Genomic DNA, 15,345 nt, shown 5'->3' with positions numbered 1-15,345 from the left:
ATGGATTTCAAGAGGACAAAATTATCATCTCATGATGAGAATATCATTCAAGGAAGATCACGCCGCTGATCAGGAAAAGGTTCTCGTGGAACACTTGGCTGAGGCACTTTTCGAGTCTAAGGTAAGTGAGCGATTGGATCCAAGGAGACAGGTGCTGTGCTCATCGCTCATAAAACTCAGTTCTGGCAGCAATTTGGCATGAGAGCCTCGTCTAAGCAATGTACCGATCATCTACTTAGTGATTGCCACGAATTTGCCATCCATCTTGAACATGACGATGCTTCAACGACAAGCCAGAGACAACACAAGCTTCAGCAAGGAGTGCCCGTCCGTGATGTAAGGCCGCCAAAGGGTGTGGAAGCTATTCATCTCAATTGCGTATGCTTCGACCTACAATTCTCGCGCGCCTCTCAGCACCAACGACCAAGGCCAGAGGATGGTTTGCGTGCATCATCTTCGCAGACTGGCAGGACTCAGCCAGAGCAAGAGAGCGTCGAGGATGATTTGCTGGTTCTTGAAGAAGACGGATACAGACATGTCAATGAATCTTTCGGAACGAGGATGACGAAATCTTTGGGAACGAAGCAGCATGGATGTCCTGCCCAAATACAAGATGATGGTAGCGAAGCGGCACTAAATTGGACGTCAGTGGAAGATTCGACTTCTTCCCAGCAGCTGAAACGCACATTCGCCCAACATGCAAGGCCAAGCATAGATGCACACGCAATGCGGAACGAGTATCTCGACTCGCTTTGGGCGGCTTTAATGAACACAATAGATCGACCAGTGAAACGTCCGTGGACGACTGCAAAGGTAATCAGCCATGAATCTCCAAGATACCTTTCGGAGTGTTTTCCGACACTTTGGGCTCCAGGTTACCTCGAACACATCTCGACAAGAGCGGCACTGCTTCCGACAATCACTCACTCATTGAGCCATGTATGCGGCGCTCAGGCGAAGAGTCTTGCATTGCGAAGTAAGCTGGCGGAGCTTTGCAGGCGGGCTGGCTCTTGCTCCGAGGACGATGACGCCAACGACATCGCGCACGAAACACAATCTGTTCTTCAGCCTCCGTTGTCTCTCCGCTTGTGGCACATTCTTAACACAAATGCACATGGCATTACCTCAGCCAGCCCGCCGAAGCCAATAAGCACGTCCGACCTTACACCAGGGCACGGTCATTCCGCAGATGAAGATGTTCTTGAATCAAAAGTTTTCCAAGACATTCTGCCACCAAGGCCCCCCGAAAAGCAATTTGATGAAAGCCGCTCGGATCTGGACGACGAGATTCTCGACCGTCACAGCACCACGGCTGGGAGGTGGAGTGTGTGCTCAAGTAGCCCGGAGAGCCTCGCATGTGCATGGAGAAGGGGGCTGACGGGTGAAATAGAGGATGGTGAAGAACAGGATGCATGGCCACGCGATGCTCACGAGGAGTTGGACGTGGTTGAGGACGATCTCTCGTCCATCTGCGAAAGCGTTGGTTCACTTGACTTGTTGGATGTGGCGGAGCAGCACCAGATGTTGATTTGTGATGGGAGCGGCGCGGGAACGATGGTGGGCTACAGCCCGTGCGTTGAGCCTCTGGTTGTGGACATGGATGATGAGATGCTGCTGTGATCAGTGACAGTGCTTGACAGTGTAGGGTTATCTGTACTACAGCGTTGTTGATAGCGTGTATTGCATGTCTCAATCTCGCCAACTGTTGATTTGATATTAATACTTGATCTGTCCGCCTCTGATGATCGATGGCAGGAATAATGTCTGTCTGTACGCATGCTCGGATGGGTTCCCCAAAAGCCACGTGCGGGCATGGCGCAAGCGAAGGAACATGAAGATCCAAAAACCCGGAAGACTCTGCGACGCCAAACTCTCTCCTTTGACACGCCGCGCCAACAAGAATTTTCGATCTTGTGATATTCAGTGCAGAACAGGAGTACATTCGAACTCTGAGCGCGTAATGCTGCATCGCAGTGCCATGGAACGCTCCAGGACACGACATGTGGTTGCTGCGGCGTGAGGTGAGGGAGGCTGTCGGACCAATGCTTTTCACTCCTCCACGGCATCACAAGTGGAAAAAGGTAGATGCTATCAGGCGATGCGCATCTACACGCTGTCGATGAGGTCCAAGAAGTGTTTGCAGACGCGTTGGCAGGGGAGTTGCAATTTATCTGCGTCTGTCTTGTGCGCCGTCTCTCCCTGTCGTCTCCGCAATTCGAAGTCGCCGACCTGAACGGGCATGCAACTACACCTGCATCTTCGCTTCACCTACATCTAACATTCTTGACCGGCGCTTGCTGACCGGCCACTCCAGCGTCACACGACAAGCAGCGCATATTGTCTCTGTCGCACACCGAACACGAATGCAGGCAGCGCAGAGGTGGCACAGTGCTGCCGTTCTCAGCACCGGCATTCGCTTCACCTGTGGCTCGAAAAGCGCGATCCAATGATTCCGCTTGTGATATGCAAGTGGATGCACAGCGCTGCGGCTGGCGAGGTGCCGTACGGTTCGTGCGCTGCGCTTCAGACCAGAGCATTGAGCGCCACCCTCCCACCCTCGGCACACTATGTACAGTCAGTCTGGTCAGTCTGCTAGGCACGGCATGCTCCTGCCCTCTGCCCTCTGCCTGCGCCTTCGCTCCTTCCTTCGGCCTGCCGTCCAAATGCTCGCGCTTGACGTCCAACACCCCACGGCTCAGCTTTGTACAACACCGCTTTTGGTCCCTTGCGGAGAGGACGCCAGACGACATCGACTTACCAACCACTGATCCTGGGAACACCTCATCTCCTTGTGACTTGACGTCTATTGTTGTGCAGCCTAATCTAACCGTCCCTCATTTGCACTCTCTTCACTTCACTGCATCTGACGACTTCACTCCTCTTCGCCCGCTGCGCTGGCTTGACTCACTATCGCGCGATATATCCAAGGACAAGTGAGGCAGACATTGCCGTCCCTCAACTCGCATTCAACATCACAACTTTCACCGCAATTTCAATTCCGCTCCGAGTGCATGCCTTCACATCGACCACATCGACCAAACACAACATCTTCATCGACCTCGCATCTTCGCTGAGCGCAACACCGCCTTGCTTCGAGATATGCTTCACGACTTCAACGCCCGGAGCAGTGCTAACAACCTGGCCTGATTAGAGAATTGAGAGCTTCACGACGAACGCGTGGCTCCCCGTCTGAGCCATGGCCTACGAGCGAGGGACCGTCGTTCCCAGCACCTTTGATCCTGGCATTGTAGCAGCCTCCTACTTCGCCAGCCTGACAGGATGTCTCCTGACCGTCGAGATTCTCCACCGCCGTGGTACAGCGTTCGGAAACGTCAGAAGTTGGTATGGAAATGAGCAGACCTCGATGATGAAAATGGCTGATGGCTCTTGCAGGGCCGAGACAGTGGCATGCGCCACTTCCATGGGACTTGTCGGAATCTGGTGTATGCACTTCATTGGTAACCGTGCAATCGTTCTCGGAAATGGCATGCCCAAATATCAGCTTGTCTACAATCCCGGATACACAGTCCTGTCTGTGTTTCTGCCGATCCTCGGACTGACCATCGCCTTCTCCGCCGCCGAGCTTCCAGCGAAAAAACCAATCCTTCACTGGGCTGCATTGTCACTAACAGGAGTCTTTGCTGGCTTGTCGGTGGTAGGCATGCACTACTTAGGAAACTTCGGTGTTGCCAATTACAGGCTCAACTATAGCTCTCGATATCTGGCAGCATCGATCGTCATCGCCATCGGAGACTGCCTCACAGTATTGGTTCTATTCTACAACTTGCGCGAAAAATGGATCAGTGCGTGGTGGAAACGTGTGATGTGCGCGGCAGCACTTGCAGGAGGCATATCTGCAATGCACTTCACAGCCTCCACGAGCTGCCAATACGAATTTCAATCCGTCAATTCTGGCAAAGACATCGATTCTCGCGACACTCAGGTGATTGTCGCCGGCGTCCTCTGTGCTACCGCAGCATTGATGGTCCTGGGCGTTCTGCTCATTACCCGGACCAGATACCGGATCTTGAGAAACAGATCCCAGAAAGTCATGCTTGCATGCGCTATGTTTGATCCCACAGGTCGAGTTCTTGTCACCACTGATGGTGTGCTACCATCACGAGAGATCACAGACAAGTACGTCCATAGGACATTTGACGAGGACTTTGACACCACCCATCCGGTTTTCCAATGGATCTATCGAGTGACATTTCACTGGTCTGGCGTAAGCGAATTGATTCCAAAGATGAAGAGCCATCTCGCTGCAGAAAGAGAGAGTACTTGTGAGGAATCGCGTCCGGCCAGCTCGTCATCGAGCGTGATATACGACGCAGAAACTTACAGCAACTATGCACTGGTCTTCAAAGAACGCTTTTGCGTAGCGGCGTCTTCGTTGGCTGCGTCGATGCACCTTCCAGTTGAACAACTTGGTGTCCTATACGACAACATCATCGAGACAGGGACACTCAAGGTCGAAGCGAAGGATCACAAACGGAATAAGTCATCCGAAGAGAGAAGTTTGGCTGAAGTTGAGTCTGCCCTTCGATTGAACCTGTTCGGAAAAGGCCAGCTCATGTTCATCACCAAGGAGCTGTCAGAGGATGAAACCAATAACATGCTGAACGCTGGGTTCAAATTCGCCAACGTGCAGCATGTGGGTAGGACTATAGCTCAAGCTATGCAGATCCCGCAAAACATTCTTGATGCGCATATGGGCGGACTGAAGCGCTACAACGAGCACCTGATAAGCATGGATAAACCCGGAACCTACCTCAGTTTTTTCGCGATGATTCCGAAGCCAAATGGCAAAGGTTTTGACATCGCAGTAAGGAAAGACTGCCAAGACCAACTACCGGACCAGCCTCTCCTTACTGGTAAGCCATTCCAATGGCAGGCTCTGTTTCTCGAGAAACTGGATGGCTTTTTGGTGAAGCAGTGCGTGGATTTTTGCGACAACCGCACCAGTGCGATCCCTCGAGCACCACATGAACAGCAGTTTGCAGTGATGGTGAAGCAAGCCATGGTGACATTGACCCAGCAATTTCCTGCTGAATGGAGAAACCAAGCAAGATTTTGGGCTCGGCCACTTTCAGCACACTACTCGCACAGACTGCAAACCCGATCGACGATAACGACGCTGTACGCTTTCACAGTCATCGGCGACATGCATGCCTCCATCGAAGCCTCGGACGCCGTCACCAGGATACCACGAACATTCTTCGAGGCTCGCCATCGATGCTACGCAGGCTCGCCCGACCACACCATGTTGACAAAGGACATCCACGCGTCGTTTGGTCCACTCTTGTCTCGGAAGATCCCAAAGCCTAAGAAGCATCGTCGACACGGCAAGCTTTCTGTCGCACTTGCATCGAGCCCCATGGCACACCTCAAAAAGCATTCGATTGGAGGTCAAACTTCTAGTTCACGCGAAAGCATGGACCGTATTGACGAGCACTCGTCTACGCATGAACTTGTCGACGAGCCAATGCATCCATCAGACTCATCTCGAGGCAGTGAGAAGCAACAACGAAATGACTGGGGAGGCATTCTCGTGAATAGTGAGACTGTCATCAAGACTGACAGCAAAACCGAATTCTCCAACGACGATCAAGATGACCTGGCCGTGCCTTATGGTCTCAAAGTTGCTGTTGGCACTGCGAAGCCTGAGACCACTTTCGTGGATGAGCTTGTTACGATTACGAAGGAACGTTTCCTACCGGCTTCTAAAGCCGGGATGTAGTGGATTATCCAAGGGTTGGACATGACTGTACGCTGGAAGGAAGTCACGAGAGGTGCATGTGTTTTTCTTTTCCTTATTTTCCTTCAAGAGATACCCATTTGATTGTATGCGGCTGGAAAAGGACAGGGTTGGAAATGGAAAGAAGGAGGAATCACTGGACCTCGATGTATCTTAACCCGAGCAGAGCTAGTTCTGTAACGTAGCACTGGTTGCTCGTGTTTGTGTCCTCTTCATCTAGACGTCACTCATGGTATCGATGGACAGGCCAATGGCCTTCAATGCGGCTCTGCGATAAAGAAATGCAGGGTCTCGCTCGCCGCTGGCCGTACAGTACAGGCTTCCATCTTTCCCGGAGACTAGGAAAGCATGTATTCTCGACAACGAGACTTGCTGAACTCCAACCACTCCTCTCATCAGCGTTCTATGATGAAGGAAGCTGTTTACTTGAGCCGAATATGTCGAATGTCCCTATGTGATAACAATTTTCAGGGTGAGGATGACCATGGTACATACATTCTAGCAAGACAACCCGACCGGGATCCGTTAATCTGGAAGACTGGAACTGCCGACGAACCTGAAGCTTCATTATACAGCGGATACCGCTGTAATAGGGAAGGGAAGCCCTGGCTGGTCCTCCGCCTGACGAATATTCTAGCATTATCAAAGGCGGAGGAGGGCGGCGGCGGCGTCGGCGCAGCGTCTGACAAAGGGTAGGCAGAAAGTCATATAAGGGAGGTGTCTTGTTTATCTCTTTGTCTAAATCTCCAAGAGAGGCTATTCTCGTATGTAACTAATATATCGAGCTTATCTTAAACCCTCACATTATTCCGGTATAGTAGATCGAATACTCTTACCTTTTCTTCTGTTCTTTTTTTTTTCGCTAACTAGCTGGTATTAGGTATATCCGCACATTTTACATTTCACATTCAAATACCAAACCCGAATTTTCTTTTCCCGCGACTGGATCGCTTATATCAATATGTGCTCCTACACCTTCCTCTACTACTACTGCGGCTGCGGCTGGTACATCATCAACGACACCATCGAATTCTGCGCCAATCGCTCGCTTAGCGGCTACTCGGTTGACGTGTGGGGTGAGGATATGTGTAGTAGGAAGGCTGTGACTTGTGAGGGTTTGAGTAGATTTTATTGCTCGGAGTGTAGTGAGGATCATACTTTGGAATATGAATTGGAGGAGTAGGAACGCTTTGCGGAGGAGAGTTGAGATTTTGAGCGATTGTTTTTACTTTTGGTTTGTTTGCTGTGTGAAGGATATGATACCATTTTGCATGTTTTTGGGATGAGGTTAGCGGGATTTATTGGGTTGAGGAGTAGAGGGAGCGAGTATTCGGGAGTTTTGAATGGGTTGTGGATTTGCGGGGTCTGAGCATGATGTTGTCGAGATGAAGCGATGAAGCAAAACACTTTTGGTAAGTGCAATAAACAATCTCGCTACCGTGTATCATTCCAGAGTCGCTCTTGATGTCGTGGGTGGAAAGGCGTGAGGTTCAGACGTGGATGACGATGATGATCGCATCGAGCCGCAGCTCCACTTGCTGCGTTCAGTCAAGTGGAGTGGTTGAGTTTCCAGCCATTCGAATCTTGAATGATCGTCACTCCATTCGCGACGACCTCCCTCCTTCACGCGTCGCCTTCTTTGCGTCGTAAGTAAGCGGTAGGTGTGAAGTCGTTCTTATCGTTTTCAGTAGGAAAATAGCATCGAGAGCTTAGCAATGGTTACCACGAACGAGAACGAGAAATACCGAACGACTCGAGAGTTCGCGGCGTCTTAGCGAGAGACTTTCCGGAAGTTCAATGATGGCGAAGTCCGGCCCTTCGATACCGATGCGAATAAGCTGGAAGAAAAAAGCGCTGCAGAAGTTGAACGAGGGAGGATGGTATTATGCTTCTTCGAATTCCGACGAGCCTCTCACCCATCTCGCGAATCGACACGCGTTCTATCGACATAAGATCATTACACGGATGCTTGTGGATACCAACAAGCGGGACACCGCACGTGAGAGTTAGGGACACAAGGTTGCAGCTCCGATCGGCTTCTCTGCTGTTAGTGTCAATAAGATCTATCATCCTTGGGGCGAGCTCCCTGTAGCAAAGGTTGCAAAGGAGTTGAACCTGCCCCACTGTTTGAGTATCGCGGGGAGCAGTTCGAGTGAGGATGTGGCTGAGGGGAATGGAGAAGGACCACGATTCTTCCAGCTTCATATGCCACACGATGATGAGCTTACCTTTTCAACGGGGAATCCGGGTTTTACTGCTTGCATTCTCACAGTCGACACGTGGCGGCTTAGTGGATACATGATGATGTGAATACTAGCAACTACGTGTTCTACCATAGGCTTGGAGCAGACCTTGGGCTTACAGACCAGTTCTGCAGAAGAGATTGAAGGAGGCGGGCAGGCAGGCGCGAAATGAATCGATCATGTCTGGCATGGACGTGCATGGAGTTGGGAGAAGATGCCTTGGCTGATCAAGACCTGGAAGGAGCTGTCTGGCGGGAAGCCGTTTGCGATCAAGTGGATTCAAAACGTACGAGACGCAAAGATGTGCATCGAGGTCAGATACGATGGCATTGTCTTATCAAACCACGCCGGCATACAGGTTGATGGCGGTATTGTTAGTATGGATGCACTGGAAGACGTCGTTGATGCTGTCAGACACGTCATGAAGGGTCTGTTGGCTGACTTGTATAGCCCTAGACGAAATACATCAATGATATGTAATTGCGCTGAAAGATTGCTATAATAATATATGTATGCATGCTGGAGCTTGCCGGCGGCTCTTCTTTACCCGGCGGTTGGCCAGGCACGCATGCCGAGCATGTCCTTTGTCTGTCGGATAGATGCCGGTTCTGGGCGCGACCGCATTATGATAACAGAGGCGTGATCGCATTGAGAATAGCTTTGCCTTGACGATACTCACGCAGGCAGCGAGGTGAGGATTTTGCGTGAGCTTTGCCACGGAAAGTTTGAAGGCAAATTCGACTTGGCTAGCTTGAAGTTTTGAACGTCACAGTTCCTTCCACGCTACCGGGGGCTCCACTCGAACAACATCACACCTCGCGCTAATTCTCGAGACACTGGCGACGGCTCTGCTCTCACCACAATCTAGCCCGCACGAACATCGCTTGTTCCCCTACCTATATGTGCAATCCTGACGGTGCGCCGACTCAAACTCGATAATACACCGTCACGCGACTGCCAACCTCGTCCAAACAACCCCACTTCCTCCTACCGCCCTGATCGAAATTTCGCTATTGCACACATTCAGACTGCTCGCAGCGCCGGAGAGCAGAAGGAAGCATGGGTCAGACGTTGTCAGAGCCCGTAGTGGACAAGGTATGCTATGCACTCCTCCTCGTCGTTGGCAACGGCAGCCGGCAATTACTCCTCCAATTTTGAACGTGACGCGATGACTCCCATCTGCCCAGTGCTATGTGACTGTGATGCTCCATTGGAAAGGCTCTCGAGTCTCTAAACGCGACTGACCACACCATTTGCGCAGAAATCAGACGAAGGTCAAGATGACCGAGTCGTATTTGGCGTCAGCGCCATGCAAGGATGGAGAATAAGCATGGAGGACGCGCATGCGGCAGTACTCGATCTACAAGCGCTCGAAGGCGACGAGGAGCTCAAACCTGCCGCAGCAGACGTCCGAGTGTCCTTCTTCGGTGTCTACGATGGCCATGGAGGCGACAAGGTGGCATTATATACCGGCGAGCATCTGCACAACATCGTCGCGAAGCAAGAGTCATTCAAGAACAAGGACTTCGAACAAGCGCTCAAAGACGGCTTTTTGGCTATCGATCGTGCCATCCTCAGTGGTAGGTTGTTGCGCATACATTGCAGCTTTCTGGCTAGTAACCTGATCGCTGACAAATACGCTCTCCAGATCCCAGATATGAAGAGGAGGTATCGGGATGTACAGCTTCAGTGGCTATTGCTACCAAGGACAAGATTTATGTGGTATGACTTGACTTGCGCATCGACTTGTCAAGTGCAGAGCGCTGATCAGCACAGGGCAATGCTGGAGACTCGAGATCCGTTCTCGGCATCAAAGGACGTGCGAAACCTTTGTCCTTTGACCACAAGCCTCAGAATGAGGGCGAGAAGGCACGTATATGCGCAGCAGGCGGCTTCGTCGATTTCGGCCGTGTGAACGGCAACCTCGCGCTCAGCAGAGCCATTGGAGACTTTGAGTTCAAGAAGAGTGCGGACCTGCCTCCGGAGCAGCAAATTGTTACTGCATACCCGGATGTGACCGTGCATGAGATTGGCGATGACGACGAATTTCTCGTCATTGCTTGCGATGGTGAGCAAGACCATCCTACAGATGTCACGAGAGCGTCGAGGCTGATAATGAACAGGTATCTGGGACTGCCAATCATCACAAGCCGTCGTCGAATTTGTCCGAAGAGGAATTGCCGCAAAGCAAGAGCTGCACGCTATTTGTGAGAACATGATGGACAACTGCCTAGCATCTAACAGCGAGACTGGCGGAGTTGGTTGTGACAACATGACCATGATCATTGTTGGACTTCTTCGAGACAAGACCAAGGAGGAGTGGTACAAGATGATTGGCGAGCGAGTTGCGAACGGAGATGGTCCTTGCGCGCCACCTGAGTACGGCAAGTCTTGACCCTCTCCTTTCTCACACTTGACTTCGCTAGAGCTTGTGATGGCTGCACACCGTGTATGCGTTGCATCCTCTCGGCATAAGCTTGCAGGATATGAAGCGAAGAGCAAAGCTAATAATGTCACAGCTGAGTTCCGCGGTCCGGGAATGCATCACCGCTTCGACGATTCACCGGATGACTATGATATGGATATGGATCAGCGGACACGCATGCTAGGTCGGGGTGGCCGTATCATTCTTCTCGGTGACGGTACTGAGATTCTGACAGGCCATTCTGACGAAGACGGTGACATTGACATGGATGACCGTGTTCAAGACGTCGAGGATGTCTCTTCCGAGGAGCAGGACGAAGAGCAGCTGCGAAGCGATCCGAAGCCGAATGGAGCAGAAGACAGAAATTCGCGAGAGGAAACGCCTGCGCCAACAGCCACCGCGACGGGAACTGATCTGTCGAATAAAGCTGAGGAGAGCAAACAGCGGCTCACGTCGACTGCGGCCCCGAAGACCACCACACCCACTGACACTGAGGCCGGTGAGAAGAGCAAAGAGGAGACGAAGTGAGGAGCTCTTTTGCAGTCAATCTTCTGGAATTGATACCCACTTTGCGACGAGACCAAGAGCAGCTACTTACGGACGACGACACCTTTTGACGATGCACAGACTTCTACCTTTAACCTCTTTCCAAACGACATACGTCTCCGGCTTGCTGTTTACCCGAGCCTTTACATCGGAGCATGGCTGCCCGGGAGCGGATGATCTCTCTACAACGAACAGGACGCGGCAGGGTGGCATTAGACAGACGATGGAAATCTTACTTGCATGATCCGTTCCGCGCGGCGCACAAATGTGTCTTGTATGATGCGTAGCACAGCGTCTTGGGCGAGCAGCTTGCTCGGACCGAACATTTTCCCACCATTCCTGATCTCAATGTCACTTTGCGCCACATGTGCAAGCTCGCGACGCCGACCAATCGCTTGATCAATGGCAAGAGGCGAGAGCTTGGTGCTGTCGTGATAAATGGAACTGTGGCAGAGTGTGGCAAAGGCGAAGCGTATATTGCTTGTGACGTAGGTACGCATAACTGTAAGTTCACATGCTGTTCAGCTGGAAAAGCCTGCATGCACGATGATTTTCTTGATTTTGATAGCTTAACCACGGACTTCGTTAAGGGGATGTAGACTTGACTCGTACATAATATCAGCTTCGTTGTTCTTTTATTTCGGAAGCACAAAGAAGCATCGGAGGCTCCATCCTCCACTCCCGAGGCCCGTTGCGTGACAGCGTGATTGTGGAACGTGCATGGGAACGGAAGCTCTGACCTGGCCTGTCCTCCTATAATTTCAAGATTCCTCTTGATCAACGTCTTGATAGATTTTGAGAAAGCAAGACGCGCCTGCCAGCTCACATTACACCGACACGCGCCTGCCTCTGGATCATCACGCATCCATTCATCACAATGCCTCCTAAACGCAAAAGAGCGACCTCGTCCGCGAAAAACGCCCCCATGTCGGAAACCGCGCCGGCCGTGCAGTCTGCCTCCAGAGATGTCAATGGCGACGATGAGGCAATAACAAGCAAAGATGCGAACAGTATGGATCCTCCATCGAAGCGCACAAGAGCCAGCAGTTCTGCGACCAATGGCAGTAAGAAGGCCAATGCAGCGACAGAACAAGAAAAGCCCCAGATCACCATTTCCACGGGAAACAGAGTATCTATGCCTGCGAACGGCGCTGCAGATGGCCAGGGCGAGCATGGAGAGGCAGGCACAATGCGAATGGCAGCCCCGCCCAAAGCTGGTCTCGTTGATCCTGCTGGTGGTTACAAGACAAACCCACCGCCCAAGGATCGTCCTGTGCGAGTGTACGCCGATGGTGTGTTTGACATGTTTCATCTGGGGCATGCGCGAGTACTGCAGCAAGCCAAGACGGCCTTTCCCGATACCTACCTCATTGTTGGTGTGACAGGTGATACCGAAACGCACAAGAGGAAGGGCCTGACTGTGATGAGCGCTGCGGAAAGAGCAGAGAGTGTCAGACACTGTCGTTGGGTTGACGAGGTCATTGAGGATTGTCCTTGGGTGATTGATCTGGATTTCCTGGAGAAGCATAAGATCGATTTTGTTGCGCACGATGATCTTCCATATGCCGCGGCCGAGGGCGACGATGTGTACAAACCGATCAAGGAGAAGGGAATGTTCTTGGTCACACAACGGACAGAAGGCGTCTCGACGACAGGCATCATCACCAAGATTGTGAGAGATTACGAGCAGTATGTTGCAAGACAATTGAAGAGAGGCACGCGCAGACAAGAATTGAACATTTCCTGGCTCAAGAAGAACGAATTGGACATCAAACGCCACGTCTCGGAGTTGAGGGATACCGTCCGCAACAATTGGACAACGACGGGACAGGAGCTCAGCAAGGAGTTGCGACAATTCTGGCAGCCTAGCAGACCTAGCAGTCCTGCACCTTCTGCAGCTGGCTCACTTAGGAATGGCTTGTCTGCAGGTGGTAGAGACAGTCCTGCGCCATCCCCTCTCCCGAGCGATCGCCTGCTGAGAGATGCTACACGCAGCAGCACGCCGAGCAAAGGTCGTGGCTCGAATTTGGATTTCGCGGCAGGATATGCGATGGGTCTTATTGGTGGTGTGAAGGGCTGGATGGAAGGCAGCAAGAGGAGAAACTTGAGCGACTCGAGAGCACAGAGTCCTACTGATAGTCCAGATCGAAGTCCCATTGATGATGAGGCTGAAAGTAGCAGAGGCAGGCAAAGACTTGTGGAGACTCCTAGTGAGGAGAGGATTATTGACAAGTTGCCGCACTCATAGTATGGGTGCCATGGTAGGAGCAGCATGCCAGGATCTTGGTTGGAGGAGCATGAAGAGGAAGCTGATGATGTGTTTGAAGAGGCTGTTGAATGTTTGAGACGTCAGATTCAATCACATCGCCCGTTTTCAAGCGATGGGCGAGCAAAAGCGGAACTCCGCTGATGAGGCAGACACTAGCGGCAGAAGAATGATACATTTTCGTAATGGCAGGGCATGGCAAAAAGGCAGGCGTTGAGAGGGTATAGAATCTGTGCATGCAGAAGAAGTTCAGGCAGTACTTGCATTTCCAGGTGGTGCTGATATCTAATTGTACATATCTCTCTGGTAGGTATAGATCCTTGAAATTTTAGGGTGAAAATACAGTCCCCAGGTGGGCTTGAGCATCTCTTCTTACATTGGTATAGTGCTGACTTACTTGTACTGTTGGCATTGATGAGGTGGTGGAAAGTGAGCTCCTACTGTTTAAGTACACGAACCACGGCCATCTTTTTCCTTTCTTTTCTATTAAATACAGGACCTGTCTCCTACATATCTCATTGTCGCAGACTCAGACCTTCCCACCGTAATCTGAGCGCTTTTGGAAGAGAATGGGAACGGCAGCATCCCTTCCAACACCCCATTGAATTCTAGAAGCAGAATCATCACATCCATCCATTATCCACCCTTTCCTCTCGGCCAAATCCCCAACTCCCAACCACAACTCCAATCCATCTTCATAGACGCAATCCTCCAAAGCGACCCCTCCCTCCTCATTCATTCATCCTGCCGTGAGCCGTCTCAAAATTTTGGATTTCCTCGCTGAAACAAGGGGGGGGGGGGGTGTGGTTTTCGCGTTTTGAGAAAAGAATTTCCAAGGTATAAAACGGGAAGAAGAGTATAGATACTCCTGTGGCTTGTAATATCGAGCTTGAGATGAGAAGTTTATGGAGTATTGATATATAGTGAGGGGGGGGGGGGGGGGGGTTTGGAAGGTGGTATTGTGTATGTGGAACTTGGAAGAAGGTGGGTGTGGGATTGTGGTTGGATCTGGAAGGGATGGGTTGTTTGCGTGTGATTTGGGAGGAGTGGTAGAAATTTCGAAGGGAGGATGGGGAGTGGGAGTGTTTTAGGAAATTGGGACTTAAGAGGCTGCGGAAGGAGTGAAGGAAGAAGGTGCACTTTTCTATCTTCCTACTGCTGGACTGAGGAGATATGCGGTGCTCGGACTGCGAGTCTGGAGATGCGATCATTCGGCGGGTTTTTCTTACGGCGGTGATGATGCTTTCAGCTCAATGGATCGACATCTGTCCCTCCTGGAGGACGAGTGACTGATGAGAACAGTGCTCGTTTGCGGCATCATTCTGGTGGTCGACTGCTGAGGACGGATTGACCCAACGTCTCTGGTCGGCGTCTTGGTGTTGGTCTTCTCGTAGGTTGGCGAGGCCGGGTCAGATTCGTGGAAGAGCAGTCACTGTTGGATTTCTCATCGTTGCTCTAATGCCGTATTCTAGAATCCGATCACGCCGAAAGACTTTCATGACTTCTATGACTGGAATGTTTAGGCTACGTACCTCTTGACGCAATCCATCTTTCCCGTGATTGCAAAAGGTGGAAGCATTTCCAATATCTCTTCAACGGCAGCTCGAGTAGTGGGAGGGAGCGGTCCTCTTATCGGCGGGGGACTCGTTCTGGATAGTACTTCGAAAGCAGCTTTGGAGCATTTGACTAGGACTTTGGCCGCGGCTTATGCGAAGGAGAAGTTGATTACGATGAATGTTGTGGCGCCGGGTGGGAGGTATACGGATAGTATGATGAAGATGCCGGGGGATTTGAGGAGGATGATTGAAGAGGATGCGACTGCTGAGACGAGGATGGGGACGCCGGAGGAAGTGGCTGATGTTGTTGCTTACTTGGCTGGACCTGGAGGCGCGAGGTGGATTAATGGTCATACTATTCATGTTAATGGTGGGGCGGGTATGTTCTGAGTCGGTAGGATGAGGAATGGCATGATCTCTTGTCAGGGCGCCGTTTTCCAAGGTGCCATCTAAAAGGCCATCGCTAGCTACCTTGGAATGATAGTTCAAGCAAACGCATCGCTCCAGACCGGCTGGCTGAGCTGTAGGAGTGTGCTGGCGCATTTACGCCT

The 15,345-nt window shown here is 51.4% G+C and overlaps 8 protein-coding genes across 8 annotated transcripts; 7 read left to right on the top strand and 1 right to left on the bottom strand.

The window, feature by feature from the left end:
• The first annotated feature begins 19 nt into the window (after positions 1 to 19).
• Positions 20 to 1,698, top strand: MYCFIDRAFT_210762 (uncharacterized protein). The gene is made up of 2 exons (XM_007926446.1): positions 20 to 121; positions 181 to 1,698. Exons 1-2 carry the CDS (start codon positions 32 to 34, stop codon positions 1,618 to 1,620), a joined length of 1,530 nt encoding a protein of 509 aa, XP_007924637.1. The 5' UTR covers positions 20 to 31; the 3' UTR covers positions 1,621 to 1,698.
• A 599-nt stretch (positions 1,699 to 2,297) lies between these two features.
• On the top strand, positions 2,298 to 3,069 carry MYCFIDRAFT_210761 (uncharacterized protein). Its single transcript, XM_007926445.1, has one exon. The coding sequence runs from the start codon at positions 2,464 to 2,466 to the stop codon at positions 2,935 to 2,937; it is 474 nt and encodes a 157-aa protein (XP_007924636.1). The 5' UTR covers positions 2,298 to 2,463; the 3' UTR covers positions 2,938 to 3,069.
• Positions 3,070 to 3,196: 127 nt separating this feature from the next.
• On the top strand, positions 3,197 to 5,956 carry MYCFIDRAFT_214580 (uncharacterized protein; the record flags this gene model as incomplete). Its single annotated transcript, XM_007926444.1, has 1 exon — positions 3,197 to 5,956. One exon carries the CDS (start codon positions 3,197 to 3,199, stop codon positions 5,738 to 5,740), a length of 2,544 nt encoding a protein of 847 aa, XP_007924635.1. The 3' UTR covers positions 5,741 to 5,956.
• Positions 5,957 to 6,719: 763 nt separating this feature from the next.
• Positions 6,720 to 6,941, top strand: MYCFIDRAFT_134426 (uncharacterized protein; the record flags this gene model as incomplete). The annotated part of the gene is made up of 1 exon (XM_007926443.1): positions 6,720 to 6,941. The coding sequence occupies one exon, from the start codon at positions 6,720 to 6,722 to the stop codon at positions 6,939 to 6,941; it is 222 nt and encodes a 73-aa protein (XP_007924634.1).
• A 160-nt stretch (positions 6,942 to 7,101) lies between these two features.
• Positions 7,102 to 8,474, top strand: MYCFIDRAFT_173074 (uncharacterized protein; the record flags this gene model as incomplete). Its single annotated transcript, XM_007926442.1, has 11 exons — positions 7,102 to 7,108; positions 7,144 to 7,174; positions 7,212 to 7,227; positions 7,253 to 7,404; positions 7,458 to 7,517; positions 7,552 to 7,757; positions 7,785 to 8,037; positions 8,076 to 8,126; positions 8,163 to 8,274; positions 8,315 to 8,429; positions 8,458 to 8,474. 11 exons carry the CDS (start codon positions 7,102 to 7,104, stop codon positions 8,472 to 8,474), a joined length of 1,020 nt encoding a protein of 339 aa, XP_007924633.1.
• A 509-nt stretch (positions 8,475 to 8,983) lies between these two features.
• MYCFIDRAFT_152279 (uncharacterized protein) lies at positions 8,984 to 11,233 on the top strand. The gene is made up of 6 exons (XM_007926441.1): positions 8,984 to 9,096; positions 9,263 to 9,581; positions 9,650 to 9,723; positions 9,778 to 10,069; positions 10,125 to 10,389; positions 10,501 to 11,233. Exons 1-6 carry the CDS (start codon positions 9,061 to 9,063, stop codon positions 10,952 to 10,954), a joined length of 1,440 nt encoding a protein of 479 aa, XP_007924632.1. The 5' UTR covers positions 8,984 to 9,060; the 3' UTR covers positions 10,955 to 11,233.
• A 625-nt stretch (positions 11,234 to 11,858) lies between these two features.
• MYCFIDRAFT_162856 (uncharacterized protein) lies at positions 11,859 to 13,588 on the top strand. Its single transcript, XM_007926440.1, has one exon. It carries the CDS (start codon positions 11,898 to 11,900, stop codon positions 13,218 to 13,220), a length of 1,323 nt encoding a protein of 440 aa, XP_007924631.1. The 5' UTR covers positions 11,859 to 11,897; the 3' UTR covers positions 13,221 to 13,588.
• Positions 13,589 to 14,555: 967 nt separating this feature from the next.
• MYCFIDRAFT_173069 (uncharacterized protein) lies at positions 14,556 to 15,337 on the bottom strand (the record flags this gene model as incomplete). The annotated part of the gene is made up of 4 exons (XM_007926439.1): positions 14,556 to 14,691; positions 14,722 to 14,742; positions 14,771 to 14,942; positions 14,968 to 15,337. 4 exons carry the CDS (start codon positions 15,335 to 15,337, stop codon positions 14,556 to 14,558), a joined length of 699 nt encoding a protein of 232 aa, XP_007924630.1.
• Positions 15,338 to 15,345: the final 8 nt, after the last annotated feature.

The sequence above is a fragment of the Pseudocercospora fijiensis genome, assembly GCF_000340215.1.
Source record: "Pseudocercospora fijiensis CIRAD86 unplaced genomic scaffold MYCFIscaffold_3, whole genome shotgun sequence".
Lineage (NCBI taxonomy): Eukaryota > Fungi > Ascomycota > Dothideomycetes > Mycosphaerellales > Mycosphaerellaceae > Pseudocercospora > Pseudocercospora fijiensis.
The sequence above is the reverse complement of the archived record's forward strand: the minus strand, read 5'-3'. Positions and strand labels throughout refer to the sequence as shown.